A 15995-nucleotide genomic window follows, 5' to 3' on the forward strand; every position below is an offset into this window, starting at 1 on the left:
CATCCAGTATAATAATAATACCACCCAACATCTTTACACTCACAACATTTTTCCACCATTCAGTCATCCAATGTTTATGCTCCTTACACCAAGTGAGGTGTCGTTTGGCGTTTACTGGCATGATATGTGGCTTGTGAGCAGCCACTCGACAATGAAATCCAAGTTTTCTCACCTCCCGCCTAACTGTCATAGTACTTGCAGTGAACCCCGATGCAGTTTGGAATTCCTGTGTGATGGTCTGGATAGATGTCTGCCTATCACACATTATGACCCTCTTCAACTGTCAGTGGTCTCTGTCAGTCAACAGACGAGGTGCTTTTGTGCTGTATGCGTCCCTTCATGTTTCCACTGCTATATGACATCAGACACAGTAGACTTTGGGATGTTTAGGAGTGTGGAAATCTTGTGTACATACATATAACACAAGTGACACCCAATCACCTGACCACGTTCGAAGTCCGTGAGTTCCGCAGAGTGCCCCATTCTGCTCTCTCACGATGTCTAATGACTACTGAGGTTGCTGATATGGAATACCTGGCAGTAGGTGGCAGCACAATGAACCTAATATGAAAAACATATGTTTTGGGGGGTGTCTGGATACTTTTGACCACATTGCGTATACTTCCTTATGTTGGCAAGAAGTAGGTAAACACACCAAAGAGGAGGAAGTTGCAATATTTACATCGTTAAAAGCACAATGTCCAAAGAAATAGTTATATTGAGTGGCAAAAGAACAATAATAGGCTACAAAAAAAGAAGGATAAACATCGTGAAAAAGGTCAGAACTCAAAATTGTGCTTATCTGTCAGTAATAAAGTGGTAGTGCAATCTCCAGATCAGATGAGAGGAAATGCAGATCTTAGCAAATCATAAGTAATTACTTTTTTACATAAAAAACTGTGACATGAACTGTTTGATAATTTAAAAATAACAAAACTATATCATACAGGAGCCCACTGATGATGCCTTAGAACAAGTAAATGCAAAACGTGTCTGGGAGAAATAAATTAAGTGGCAACAGGAAAAGGCAGTTTTATTTACAAAACAAGCATTTTTTGGTAAATTACCCACTTTTTCAAATGCATATCAAATGATATACCAACCAACATGGGCAGTGGAAAAAATGCTGGATTGGAGCCCTGTAGCAAAAGCTGAAGCTGTTGTTCTTGTTCTGCCACCAGGACCATTTGCTACTGCTGCTACTGATTCTGTTATGTCAGTTGCAGCTGCTGTAAGTTTATCCCCATTAGGATGATTGTCAGTCAGTGGTACATGTGCTTTTGACGGGAGAGGGCAATTAAGCTGTGGACAGGGCTAAATACAGTGAGCTGAAGGCTGTGGGAATTTGTATAGGGGTGGCACGCTATTACACGTATATTTGTTAAGTTCCTTGAAGAGCCCAGCCGTTGAAATTGGTATAGCATCTGGTCACCACACAACTCCCTTTGCTAGTTGCTGTATGCAAACTGCAGAATATCGACTGTAAAAATTATCACCATGTTCTCACCAACAAACAGTAAAACAAAGTATCACAAACTCTTTGTGTTGAAGAGATGAATTATACTGAGAAACAGCTATGGGTATCTGGCATGATTTTTACTTTTTCTAATGTAGTTTTTTATGCTGATTTCACATCTGAAGACCATTTTGCTCTGTCACATCAGGCTTTGGAGATATTGACAAAAATTGATTTTCATGGAGCACCTGCCATCACTTTTTTACCTCCACGTTTTTAGTAATTTTTCATGTAATGCTATATAGTATCTTCATCATCAGTGAAAATTATATTTGAGGTAATAATTCAAAACATTTGTGAAATTTCATTACTACACTTTCATTTTTCTTTTTTATTTTCAGTTTAAACTGATATTATGGCATCCAGAGGTTGCATAAATTTACACAATCTTTTTACAGCATAGACTTTTATTTCCATTTGGGATCTGTAAAGTACGCAGATGTTCCCTAGTTTCTAAACCAATTCAACATTATACCATTGCTTGTTTAATACGGATAGCACCTACAAAATAGACATTTGAAGAAACTCTAGAAGAAAGTTCTCTTTCATCTTCCAACAATTATCAGACTTCGACTACCAGTATGGAGAAGATATTCATTTAATGAACAAAGCTGATATTTGTTACCATGGATGAGACCTGACACTAACAAAAGGTCAAGCTGAACTGCTTAGTTCATACCTTAAAATATTTAATTTGCTTGCATCAGGTACAACTTCACATTTTCACTACAGACGCAAAGAATATGTGAAATTCTTTGGAGGGAGTGACATTATCTCATATCAAGCCTAGGGGTGGAACACAACATTAAAGCTTGGCAATTGGCTATTGAGTAATGCAGTATTATTACACAATGGAAATAAGTATGCATCAGTACTAGTTAAATGTTCTACCCACCTGAAACAGACATATGAAGCCATGTCACTACTTTTTGGAAAAATTCATTATCACAAGTATAAATGGTTTATCTGAGTGATTTAAGAGTTATCGCCATTCTCATGGGAATGCAGGCAGTATACACAAAATACTGCTGTTTTATCTGCAAGTGGGACAGTAGAGATAGAAAGCACCACAGCATAAAGAGAAGTTGGCCAATTGGAAACAGAATGCAGCCAATAAAAAAAAAAAAAGGGTCCTTCATGTACCATTGATTGACTATGACAAAGTTATCATGCCACCACTTCACATCAAGCCGGGACTTATGAAGAATTTCAAGAAGGCACTAACCGATGACTCAGATGCTTCTCAGTACATGTGCAACAAGTTTCCAGAGATGAGTTATGCAAAAGTAAAAGAAGATGCAGTCATATATCCACAAACAAGAACGGTAATTTCTGATACCCACATCCAAGACTTAGTGAAGGATACTGAAAGAAATGCATGGGTGGAATTTGAATCAGTTGTAGCCAATTTCCTTGAAAATTATAAATCTGCTGACTGTGTAAATGTTGTGAAGATGGGCATCATTGCGTACAAGCAATTGGAGGCCACCATGCCCTTCAAAATTCATCTCCTCAACTCACAACTTGGCTTCTTCCCTGAAAACCCAGGTATAGTAATTAATGAACATAATGAATGTTTTCACTTGAACATCTTAGTAATGGAGTCACAGTATCAGGGTCAGTGGAGTGTTGACTATTGCTAGACACTTCAACATGTCAGCACAAACGCAAGTTTACAGCCAAGAAGTTCAAGCCAAACCTGCCCCACATTAAGGGAAAAAATCAATTTTTTGATAATGTAACTGGCTAGATTAAAAAAATCTACTCACCAAGCAGCAGCAAGACACGCACATAAAAGAAGGTTATAATTAGGCAAAGTTTCGGAGCCAGTGGCTCCTTCTTATGGCAGAAGTACTGAAGGGGAAGGAAAAGGACTGGAGTGGGGAAGGAAGAGTGATGAAGGAAAAGGACTGGAGTGTTCAAGGAAATGGGGTAGATTTCAGAGAAGTCACCAGAACTGCAGGTCAGGGGAGACTTACCAGGCAGGATGAGAAGGAAAGACAGTGTTCTTATTTGTGGCCATGGACAAAACTTGGCACTAACAGAAAGTCAAGGAGGTATGAAGGAAGTATTTTCACGGTGTATGGATTTTGTGTGTGTATTACATCTTGAACAAGATATTATTGTGTAGTATATATGCTGTGTGACTCAATCTCACTATTTTCTTAGCTAATGCCATGTTCATTAGTGCTCCATGTAACAACAATCATTCTAGTGAAATATAAATGGGCTAAGGAGTATATCTAAAAAGTGGTGATTGACAGAGATGAACAGTTTACATATTTTAAATTAGCATGTGTCACTTGTCTTAGAACAAGTGTTGGAGATCAAGATATCCTGCAATTTTTAAAATTTATTTTTCAATGTTATTGCATCATCTAATTCAACCATAAGACCAGATTGCTGAACCTGGGCTATGTTTATGATACAAAAATTATCCAAAAATACTGTACAAGCACATGCAGCTACAGCCAAGATCCAAATGGCGATTGGTCAGGTAGTTGCAGCAGAGCTTACGTGAAGCTGAATGTTTCTACAATGTCTAGTTCTGATGTAAAAGTCATTTCAACTAGCATGAATCAATTAACCATGCCAGAAAAAATACATACATCAATCAACGCATATTATGGAAGTAGATCTGCTTCTGCAAGTTCAGACATTACAAAACTTGATTTTTTTCTGTGCAGGTTTATCAATGATCTACCAGATCAGCACTGCCATGTTAGTGTAGCTATCAGAAATATGTCTGCGATGCTGCAAAACTTTTGGACAGAAGTGGAAAACAGATAAGATGTCCATCAAACAACTAATGGCACAAATCTCAGAGTGTATTCGGTGCATAAAAAAAAAGTTACCATACTTGTAGAAACGTACTGCAATAAATATCTCAATTAAGTACTTCTCAAATTATTACATTTTATATTATTTTTGTATCCTGGACACCCTGTATTTTTGTGTGTTTCAGACTTTGCTGAATTCACAGGTCAACTGAACCTACCAATACTTGATACTGGCTTTGTCCTGTAACATAATGGTGATGTAGCATGTAACACCATATGGGTACAACAAAGTGAGAACAGAACACCAGTAATATTTCGTTTAGTCTGTATTTGTTTTTAGGATGTAGGTTGTGATGACAGACTGATCTGTAGCATTACCAAAGCTCTGGGTTAACTTGGAAGGTGCTAATTTGGTTGTGAGATGGTGAAGTCAATGAATGTAAATATAAAATCTTAGAAGAATATGTCAACAATTTGACTTCACATTTTGAGGTGAAAAGAGCGCACTTGTGAGATATTAGCCCCAGTTATTGATCTCGCATGAAAATTTGGGCCATAATTCTGAAAGTACAGCTTTTAACATTTTGTGGGCGCTGCTTGTTTGTCGCTTCAACCATCCCACTGCAGTCGCTTAATGCCCGTGTGTGACTGTTGGGACAACCGGAGCTTTCTTATTCATGTAATGTTGAAGATGAGTGAAGAGGAGAGAGGTACACACATCTGCCCAACGTGAATTGAAATCTTGTCCAAGAACTGATATTCTACACAAAAAATTGTAAGTAGTGTGAATGTGTATTGTGTTAGTCTCACTCAAATACACAGTCAATATTATTTTAACAATAGTCTCATATTGATATTCTGCAACTATATATGTGCCTCCAATTCAATATTAATAAATCTAAGCAACTTAAGAATTATATATCTAAAAACAAAGATGATGTGACTTACCAAATGAAAGTGCTGGCAGGTCGACAGACACACAAACAAACACAAACATACACACAAAATTCAAGCTTTCGCAACAAACTGTTGCCTCATCAGGAAAGAGGGAAGGAGAGGGGAAGACGAAAGGAAGTGGGTTTTAAAGGAGAGGGTAAGGAGTCATTCCAATCCCGGGAGCGGAAAGACTTACCTTAGGGGGAAAAAAGGACAGGTATACACTCGCACACACGCACATATCCATCCACACATACAGACACAAGCAGACATATTTAAAGATGTATATTTAAATATGTCTGCTTGTGTCTGTATGTGTGGATGGATATGTGCGTGTGTGCGAGTGTATACCTGTCCTTTTTTCCCCCTAAGGTAAGTCTTTCCGCTCCCGGGATTGGAATGACTCCTTACCCTCTCCTTTAAAACCCACTTCCTTTCGTCTTCCCCTCTCCTTCCCTCTTTCCTGATGAGGCAACAGTTTGTTGCGAAAGCTTGAATTTTGTGTGTATGTTTGTGTTTGTTTGTGTGTCTGTCGACCTGCCAGCACTTTCATTTGGTAAGTCACATCATCTTTGTTTTTAGATATATATTCCCTACGTGGAATGTTTCCCTCTATTATAACAACTTAAGAATTATTATGAAATGAGCTTAATTATTTTGGATTTGTAATTTAATCACGCCATCTATGTTTAAGAATAGCACATCTCTTGCAAATGTATTTTACATTAACACTATCAGCTTTAAAATTCACAGAAAATAATGTAAAACAGCGATGTTTGTAACCACGCTACTTCTGTAATGATGCACTAATTTGTTTACTTCATTCAGATTGCATTTGTGAATCACAACAAACGTATGTTCAAAGCAGAGACCTTTAGAGCCAGCTACAGTTTAGTAACTGCACACTTTAACACAACAAACAATGCATAGTACCAATGTCAAAAGAGCAATTCAATTCACAACCTTTTACTCGCTTTATTACATAGTGCTTTGTGCTTGGGCGTTATTGGTAGCAGTGGGGCAGAACAAGTGACAAATGGCAGGTGCATGCAAAAATTCAATAGCTGTACTTTCAAATGGTCATAACTGCACACTTTCACAATTATGACTCAAATTTTCACACAGGATCGATTTCTAGGGCTGATCTCTTGGAAGTGGGCTTTTTTTTCTTCTTAAAATATAAGGTCAGATTGGTGATGTTTCCTTGTTAGATGTAGTGATACATTGATCTGTAGCATAGCTTAAGGTCTAGTTTGGTCAGAAGGTGACAGTGTGGTTCTGAATTGGAAATTTGGTATCATATACTTCAGTTAATCTGAACTTACTTCTGGTTTTCGTGACTGAAAATCCTGCCTGCAATTTGGACTGTTAACTTTGGAAGACTATTAGGCAATCACTTGAACTTTTATCTCATTTGATTACATGACTGCATGCCTTACCATAATTGGCAATATTTCATTGTGTTTAATTATGTTGAGTTAAGGCCCATCAGCATTTTGTATTTATGTGCACATCATGTTAATTAAGGAGAGAGGTTCTACACATGTTCTGAAATACTTAACATCCCTACACGCCAATTCAGTTCTGGCAATATATAGTTCAATTCTCATCCACTAATAATTTAATTTTTTATGCTTACCAAATAAACAGCATGTTATAATTTAATTTTGCATTACCTTTCATTCAATAAACATTTTTATATTTTTACTAAAAGCAATTATTAAATTTCACGCCCTATCTCTGTGCAATTGTTTGGTGACAAACAGGGTCTCACATTTCCCCAGTTCCTTGTGGAAGCTGTTAGAGGATTTCTGTCTCAACAATTTCACCTTGTAAGGATGTGGCTCAAATCACATTTAGAACACAAAAGGCAGAAGGTAGTATTGAATAGATCTGCAATGGCATCTGCCTGCGGCACAGTAAAATGTGGAGGGCCACAGGGCTCAGTTCTTGGTCCCTTACTTTTCCTAATCTTTATCAATGATCTGCCATGCTGTATGACACAAAAAGCACGCTTCACCCTGTTCGCAGGTGACAACCATTACGATTGGCAAATTATCAAACTGCAATCTTGAGAACACTGACTACCGTATTCAAAGCAGTTCTAGATTGGTTCACTTCAAATGGTCTGACGTGACTGAATTTTCATGCACAGGGGAAGTGTGGTGACAAAGAACTGTTGAGATTTGAGTCTTCCAGTTTCCTAGGATTACACATAAACAACTATGTAAACTGGTCACTTCATATCAACAACCTACGTAAAAGACTGAATTCAGCAGCATTTGCCATTTGCTCAATTTCATCTGTTTGTGGCTTGGAAACAATTAAAGCTGCATACCTAGGGAATTTCCATTCACTTATGACATATCGAATCATATTTTGGGGTAGCCAGTCAACAGCAAACAAAGTCTTTATTGCACAGAAAAAGTCCTCAGAATTATGGCTAAGTGCACCCCAGATGCTCTACCAGAAACTTATTCAAACAGCTCAGGATCCTCGCCATGCCATCTCAGCACATTTTTTTTCACTAATGTGCTTTATGAACAATAATCATATAATTTACAAAACAAACACTGAACATCACGATCATGATACAAGAAATAAATGTGATCTTCACAAAGATATCAAAATCTCTGTATGAACAGAAAGGAGTACATTATTCAAGCAAAAAAGTCTATAATAAACAACTTCTTCATGTTAAATCAGACATTGGGGATATGACTAAATTAAAAGAGAAACAGCTGAAAAGTTTTCTTTTGAATAGTTTGAATGTTCTTTACACCAATTTTTTGACAGTGTGTAACAATTAATACATTTTGTGTAATTTTAAGCTTCCCTATAAGAACTGACTATGTAGCATTGGCACATCAATTGATGACAATACTTTTTATACAGATTACAATGTATAATCATTATTACTACTGTAATCTGTGTTGTTTTAACACTTGGACCCCGTGCATCTGTTTATATGTGAAAAAAAGCAAAGTAAAAACTCTCTCACATAAAACAAAAATCAGATGAGGGAAATTTGGGATTTCAAGCTGGAAATCTCAAGGAAATATTTTAATGAAACAAAGTCACTACCCTGTTGATTAATGATTCGATAGTCTACTACATAATTATGCCTGTGTTAATGTAACTTTATTTAACTTTCAAACTACTAGCAGAAAGAGGTTATTAGATATTTTATATAATACTAGTAAATGAATAACAGATTCATTTTATAACTGAAGTTTTGTACTATTCTGAGCTTCTGCATGTATACTTCTTTTACAACAGAATAAAGGTCTTCATTTTACACATGGAGCCCCTTATTTTCTAATGGGTAATATCTAGTTTTAGCCCGACTGATGACATTCGTCAGTATGAGTTGTAGTTAGTGCCCGTAACTGAGCCATAAATTTCAATATTATGACACAGCTACAGTTTTCTTCGACATAACATTCTAATAGTATTAATTAAAAATATGGTTGCTTATTAATATAGCATTTATGTTTAAAATATACCAATGTAAAAGAACTTTCAAAGAAAGCAATGGTCTGCTGAATTACATTGCACTTGTCTTACATTTGTCATTCATGTTGTCAATATTCTAGAATCCTTCAAGGTGTGTCTTCAAATGTCTCCATTCCAAACTGACATCCAATTTGGTAAATATTTAGGATATCATTACGCCTTTATAACTTTCAGCGCTAAAAATTAAAAGTCATAGTCATACAGGCCCTTTTGTCCACAGTGTACCTCTGAACTAAAACTAAGAATGTATGTATTACTGTTACTGTACTGCTTCAGTGTGTTCCACTTCAGAAGTATGGTGTCAGATATCAAAATTTAAAACTGAAGGCAATGAAGCATTTTTTTTCCTCTGATAAAACAGTCAAAAGGTAATTTTGAGATCCTTGAAGAAAATAAATTTTTTTCTTCGGGGAAGCCTATCACAGGGACAAATTTGGAGACACAAAAACTTTTGTGGTCTGCCCTATAATTGCTGACTACCACAGTTGAAACATTTTTCTCGAAAATTATAACAACTCTAAGAATATTAGTTCTGAGCATTATTTTGATGCATCAGTCATCTGAATGAAACATGACATTTGATATAAATGGTCACACTTCTATCTGCAATGACATTCACTTGTAGAAATAAGTTAAAATGTATCCTCCTTTAAGAGCCGTTAATCTGTACTGTGTGTCAATGATTCTCTGACCAAAGTAAAATGGGTAAAAATCATCTCCTCTCCATTATACAACCTATGACAGCCTTTTTTCCTTGTGAACTTCACTGAATTCCAACAGGAGCAACATGCTATCATTAGAGATGAGACTGGTCACACTCTAAAGTTTCTCAAGGTAAATGACAAAATCCTCGAGAATCTACTGAAGCATCTGGATAACATGTAATTAGTGTTACACATTCTTAACCACACGTGCAAATCTTGTTAGAGGTGCTCTCTTGACATAATTTATTTCAAATGATGACAGTTTCCACTCTTATCATGTCTCATGCAATGAACTTAATATCAAAAAACTGCTTACTTCGAAAAAGGAGTGAAAGAAAAAAATCCTCTTGTAGATTTTATTCAGGAGCAAACACAATTTATTGTTTACCGCTGAATAAAGTTATAGAGCAGTTTCCTTGAGTTGTCATTTGTTTTATCTTGTGTTTATTCTAAACTATGTATCTGGAACTATAATTATTTAGTTACAAGATGAACATAAACATAATGAACATTATAATCATGGCTACTAATGAAAACCATACCATAAAATTACCAAATATGCAGCAACCAGTCGCAAAATCATGTTTTATTTATTCACTTTTGCAAATCAATTTCAACTGATTAACAGCCATCATCGGTGCTTTCAAGCAATATGTGCCCTGAGTAGTAATACTGTCTTAAGCAGAGGTCTAACATGAAGTCAAGTTATGTTTGACCTCTGTTTAAGACAGTGTTACTACTCAAGGGCACATATTGGTTGAAAGCACCAATGATGGCTGTTAATCAGTTGAAATCAATTTGCAAAGTGAATAAATAAAATATGATTTTGTGACTGTTTGCTGCATATTTGGTAATTTTATAGTTTACGGTCGCTGCACAACTTGGGAACCACATGGAGCCCACCACTCAAAACCATTCCAGTTTGCATAATTACTAGTGTCTTTTTCCACAACACAAAGAACAAGTTTATTAAGTTCACTACAACACTGCAATTTTTTGGACATTGTGAAGTCCATGATATCACCGAGTGCCACATGCACAAGTATTGTATTCAACAAAAATAGCAAGGCGCAAGCCTTCATTTTGATACCAGTCAGTCTGAGAGGTAATTTAAGTGATCACTTTCAAAAACAGTTTCTTTTCAAGTGTTGGAGAACAAGATGGATTCATTTTAGACTTTCCTCACAACTGAAAATATGATATGTTCTTCTGGAGTCACTTTTTGTTTATGCATTAGTTAGTGATGTTTAACAGTTAGTCTGTGGAGGCATTCATTGTACTCATCACAATATTTCTCATTTACACCGGCTGAATCACTAAACTAAAATGAAATGAATATTTTGTTCCTAACGCACTGTATGGTGTTGTGGACTTCTGCCTAGTGGCATGTTTACTACTCGCTGTTTGTAGGAGGCCAAACTGTTGTTCATCAACTAGTTGACTGCTCCTTTGGGAAAGAAATCAAAGTTGCTTTTTCTTAGTATGCTATCTTACATGTATGCTTAGTATACTATCAGGCTCTTCTCTAGAATCACAAGTTTTACTATAAAGAAAAGCATATGTGTGTGTGTGTGTGTGTGTGTGTGTGTGTGTGTGTGTGTGTGTGTGTGTGTGGCGGGGGAGGGGGGGCTGTGAAGTAGGTACCATAGCAGTTGATGGCCTTCCAACTTCTATTTGTTTCATTCAATGAAGGATTGTCTTCACGGACTACACTCTGTTGACACAAATGAGGTACAATGAACTGTGAAAGAGATATCACATAACCCTTTGCAAAGATGATTCAAGAGTTGCATATGGAAATTAAGTACCTAAATGTATTGGTTTTGATGGTAGCTGTGTTTGGTAACAACATAGTGAAGAGGACAATGTCACTACGACTACACGTGCAATTTGAAAAATGTATGAGTGTATCAATACAGACCACTTTTCATTACTTCTGGTACAACTTTTACATTACAAATGTTCCTGATTTTGTACCAATTTCCAGAAACAAATTATACAACTTTTGCATACTTCAGATATTGATTCTTCTGCCACTCATATTGAAGTCAATGAATTTCGTTTCCCATACTCGATTTAGCGGTATTGTTAGTTCCTATGGGACCAAACTGCTGAGGTCATTGGTCTACTCAATTTAGTCTTGTATACAGCAGTGAAGTAAACGTAGAAAATATTCTATAGTAATGTGTAAATTTTACAAAACAAAGCACCTTACCTTGTATAAATTCAGAAAATTACACTTCTTTTTTGAGGAGACCACTAATTAACAAAATTAAATTTATTATCTATCATTGTGTTTTAATTTGCAAATGCAGAACATGATCTTAAAATTTTCTGAAGGGTAACATAAAAACATTAGAAAGTATTATCAGTGGTGCAAATAAACTACAAAGATTTTGACATTTTTATTGGATTCATTTACCATAAAATATGTGAACTGTTTGGACATTTTACATTTTATGCTATTAAATAAATTACATAAAAACAATTGCATTACATAATTCAAGCAGTTCAGTTATGGAGGAATCAAGCTACAGGAAGGAGAAGAGAATGTCACCCGTTTAACAGGTGAAGCACTATATAATGCATTTAAATGTACATATGTATACATTATGGTTGCCGCTGATGAATGAATTTCATGATAAAATAACTATCACAGCCTCATCTGGAGGTTGTCTACCTTACTTTTGACAGACTAACCAAGACAATTCACATTTATAAGAGTAAGAGTGTTAGTGTGTGTGTGTGTGTGTGTGTGTGTGTGTGTGTGTGTGTGTTTTTGTGTTTGTGTGTGTGTTTGTTTGTGAATGTACTTTGGGAAAAGGGGTAACTGGAAATGTCACTAACCTCTGCTGTAGAGCGCAAGGTGACTTCCTTCTCATTCCAGCTACTTAATTTTTCAAACAATGAATAATGCATCTGAAATTATGCTATTTAAATACATGAAAGATGTCTTTCCACTAACTCCAACAAATGTTCATAATAAGACTGAAAAATCATCTCAACTCCTTGTGTTTAAACTGCATGTCAAATTCAATGTGTTGAAATGATTTTAAAACCTTATGAAACACAGAAAAAAAAACTAACTGCTTTGACCATATTTATAGAGAGGACTATAAATAGAATTTCTGTGAACGAATAAAAGTATACAGTTACTTCTTTTTGTAATAAACATAGTTCACTGAAGTTTAAACTATTTTTACTTCGCTATATATATATTCACATAAGTTTCTAGCAATGAACCCACACACACGAACTGGATCCTGTCAAATACTTTCAAAAGACTCAGGAATTCAAAGAAGACCTTAGTAAAAAACGCGCGCACACTGATGTTTATTTACACATTGTTCAAGACAACGATTTCGAGCGTGAACGAGAATATCTCCTGCGACCTTCTTTCCTGTGTGTCCTATGTTTTTTAGACTGTGATGAAGAACTAGAATCTGAAGAATACCTATGTGATCTCTTCCCTTTTCTCTTCTTTTCCCTCCTGTTGCTTGGAGAATGGCTACTACGGTGACTTCTGTAACTATGAGTTTTGCTACTACCACTACTATACCTCCTTTCAATTTCCCTACTCCTACTTGAACTACTGTGTCTCCTGTCATACTTTGACTTTCTGTCATTTTCATCACCCCTACGACTTTCCCGTGACCTGCTCCTACTTTTTCTGTGCTGATCCTGCCTATCTCGACCTTTCTTTTCTTTACTGTGATTGTCCTTTCTCCTGTCTTTACTATGTTTCTTTTCAGTCCTCCTTGGCTCAATATCCCAACTGTGACTACGGCTGTGCCTTTTGTGACTACTACCACCAATTCTATCTTTCCTTTGTGAACTGTCTCCTTTGTTACTACAGTTTTTGTATTTCTTTGAACTGCGCCGACTTCTTGATGAACTAGACTGAGATGATGAACTGCCTGTTTCAGAACTTGTCTCAGAACCACTGTCGGAATTAGAATCGTCATCATCTGAACTTGACTCTTTTCTTTCGGACTGTTTTGCCTGATGTCTCTCCTTACTAGTGTTTTCATCTGACATAGAGTCTTGTTTGCTAGGCTTCTTTACCAATGTTGGGTTGGCAGAAGAATCTACAAAATTGCCCGATTTCTCTTGTTCAGCATGCTGTACGGTAGTAGTTTTTAGCATCTGTGCAGTTTCTTTCTCTTCTTCCAATTTACTCTTGGCGTCCTGTGCTTCTGGGGCCTTGTCTTCTGCATCACTGTCTTCACTTCCATCCACCACTGACTGTCGTTCAGATTCTTTCTTCTGCTCTTCTTCCCTTTGCAATGAAGCTTCAATTTCTTGTTCTGTTTTGAGAAATTCTTGTTTTCGTTTTTTAATTCTAGCTTTCAATTCTTCTTCTGAATCTGCTCCATTAACTTGAGTTGCAGTGTCACTTTCACTATCACTCTCAGATTCGTCACTGTCACCATACATTCCCAAGCCTAACCTCCCAGTCAGTGACGCAAGAGCTTGCGTCTTCCTCAACTGCTGAACGGGAGCCTTGGCTTTTGCCTTTGTAATAACCTCTTGTGCTACTGCCTCCATCTCCTCTGTCGTAACTTCCAGCAGTATCTCTGTTAACAGTCGACGAACTTTCAACATAACTTCCTGTAACCTTTCCTCCTGACTCTTTGGTGGTTCAGGTTCAGATGGTGGCTGACTATCTGAATGTGCATTAGGTGATTGGCTCGGACTGTCAGCATTCCTAAACCTTGATTTCCTTCTTGCAGTTGGTGAAGGAGCTGCCGTTACTTCATGAACGGATTCCTCGGAATCACTATCAAACTTGCTCTTTTTGGGTAGTGACGGTAAATCACTTTCCGCATGCATTTCAGCCCTCGCTTGATCTTCCTCTTCCCGTTTCTTCTTCAAATATACCTCCCTTAACTTCTCGCGATCCAGTTTTCTCTGCTTCTCCCTTTCCATTTTTTCCAATCCTTCCCTTATCCAAGCTGGTAATTGTCGCCGTTTTGCAGCATCCAGCACAGGCATTGCACTATCATCCTCCTCAGACTTATCAGGAGAACGGGCACGGTCATGTGAACGACCGGGTCTCTTCCAATCTTGACGATTATTTCGGATAAATGGAGACTGACCAATGGGTCCCCCTGGAGGTAAACCGGCACCTTCAGCTGGGGGGCCACCTGGCCAGTAACCACTTGAAACAGTAGGAGTGTAATGTTCTGTACCAGGTAAATGATTATAGTCATAAACACTACTTTGGTTCCCGTATGTCTGAGCACCTGAAGGAAATTCGAATGGTGGTGCAGGAACTGTGTCGGGGGCAGGAGGACCTTTCACTGTGGAGACTGTACTTTGGTTGTTTGCATTACTCGCACTGTTAGGAGGCACCATTCCACCAGATGGCCAAGACCATCCCCACTGCTGCCAGTTTGGCCACTCACCCCAGGAATTTTCCTGTGAACTTGGACCACTTGGCTCACTATCATCCTTGTCATCCATATCCATTGGAACTTCTCCATCGTCAAAGTCTCTTTCCTCCTTTTTAGGAGCAGTATTTCTGTTGTATGTGGGCGGGGGAGGAGGTGGGGGTGGAGGGGGCGGCGGCGGAGGTGCTGCAGTTGAGACCGGCTGTTCGGGACCCGGGTGGGTCCCTTTCATCTGGATCCACTGCTGTGCCAAAGCTGCCCAGTCCACTTCTTCATGGGCGACATTCTGGTATGTAGAAGGGTTGAGAGCCCAATTGGAGTATTGTGGATCTCCTGACCACATGGCTTCTTCCTTCTTGATATGAACTGACTCCTAAAATAAAAAATATCTGAAGTTAATTTGAGGATTACAGAAAAATGGCAACACTTACATCTGCTTTAGTTTCATAAAATACATCATATTTTAAGATAAACAGTTAAGTAAAATCAAAATTTTGAACATTGGTCACACTTGGAACAAAAAAAGTTGTTAGTGCAGATAACACTGGGGGGAGGGGGGGGGGGGGGGAGGTGAGATAATCTTAAGAGATGTTAAAACCACAAAAAAATGTTGTAAGCTTTCATTTACAAAAGTTTAGAAAGCAAAGATCGTACTTTCCTGTAAATATGGATTAGCATTCTTTTCAATGCAGGGTATCATTAAGTCAACCAAAAAGTCAATTTGCTAGCAAGGAAGGCAAAATAGTTCTCTCTATATAGAAGTCTTGACATAGCATTTGGTCATTATTTGATTTAAAATAAAATAGTTCATCAGTTGCAAACTTTCAAAGAGAGAGAGAGAGAGTGCTGTCTTCAACTGACATGTGTAACAAGTGATGTAAAGCTGTGACTAATATCTTAACAGAGGCACAGATACATCAAGAATGTGATCATAATGTCCTGAAACATTCACACGGAGAAGGAAGAGGGGATGCTGGAGTGACTAAAGTATCTAATGAACAGTGAAATCTTGTGCTCAAACAACAGAAGAAAAGCCTGGACAGCATACCATAATGTATGAAAGAATTATATAAAGCATGCACTGTTGTTAATTTTCTTTTCTTTATTTCACAGATATGTGTTGAAAATTCCCAAAGGAATAGCACACGCT

General features: G+C 37.3%; 1 protein-coding gene across 2 annotated transcripts in view; it reads right to left on the reverse strand.

Moving 5' to 3' along the window:
* Nucleotides 1–11842: 11842 nt before the first annotated feature.
* LOC124612472 (arginine/serine-rich protein PNISR) overlaps nt 11843–15995 on the reverse strand; it is a 39615-nt gene continuing 35462 nt past the window's right edge. For both annotated transcript variants that reach the window (XM_047140701.1, XM_047140702.1), the window contains one exon: nt 11843–15218. In XM_047140701.1, coding sequence (XP_046996657.1) covers nt 12801–15218 — 2418 coding nt within the window. In that variant the 3' untranslated portion in view covers nt 11843–12800. The remainder of the gene's footprint in view (nt 15219–15995) is intronic.

Source organism: Schistocerca americana, chromosome 4 (assembly GCF_021461395.2).
Source record: "Schistocerca americana isolate TAMUIC-IGC-003095 chromosome 4, iqSchAmer2.1, whole genome shotgun sequence".
Taxonomy (NCBI): domain Eukaryota; kingdom Metazoa; phylum Arthropoda; class Insecta; order Orthoptera; family Acrididae; genus Schistocerca; species Schistocerca americana.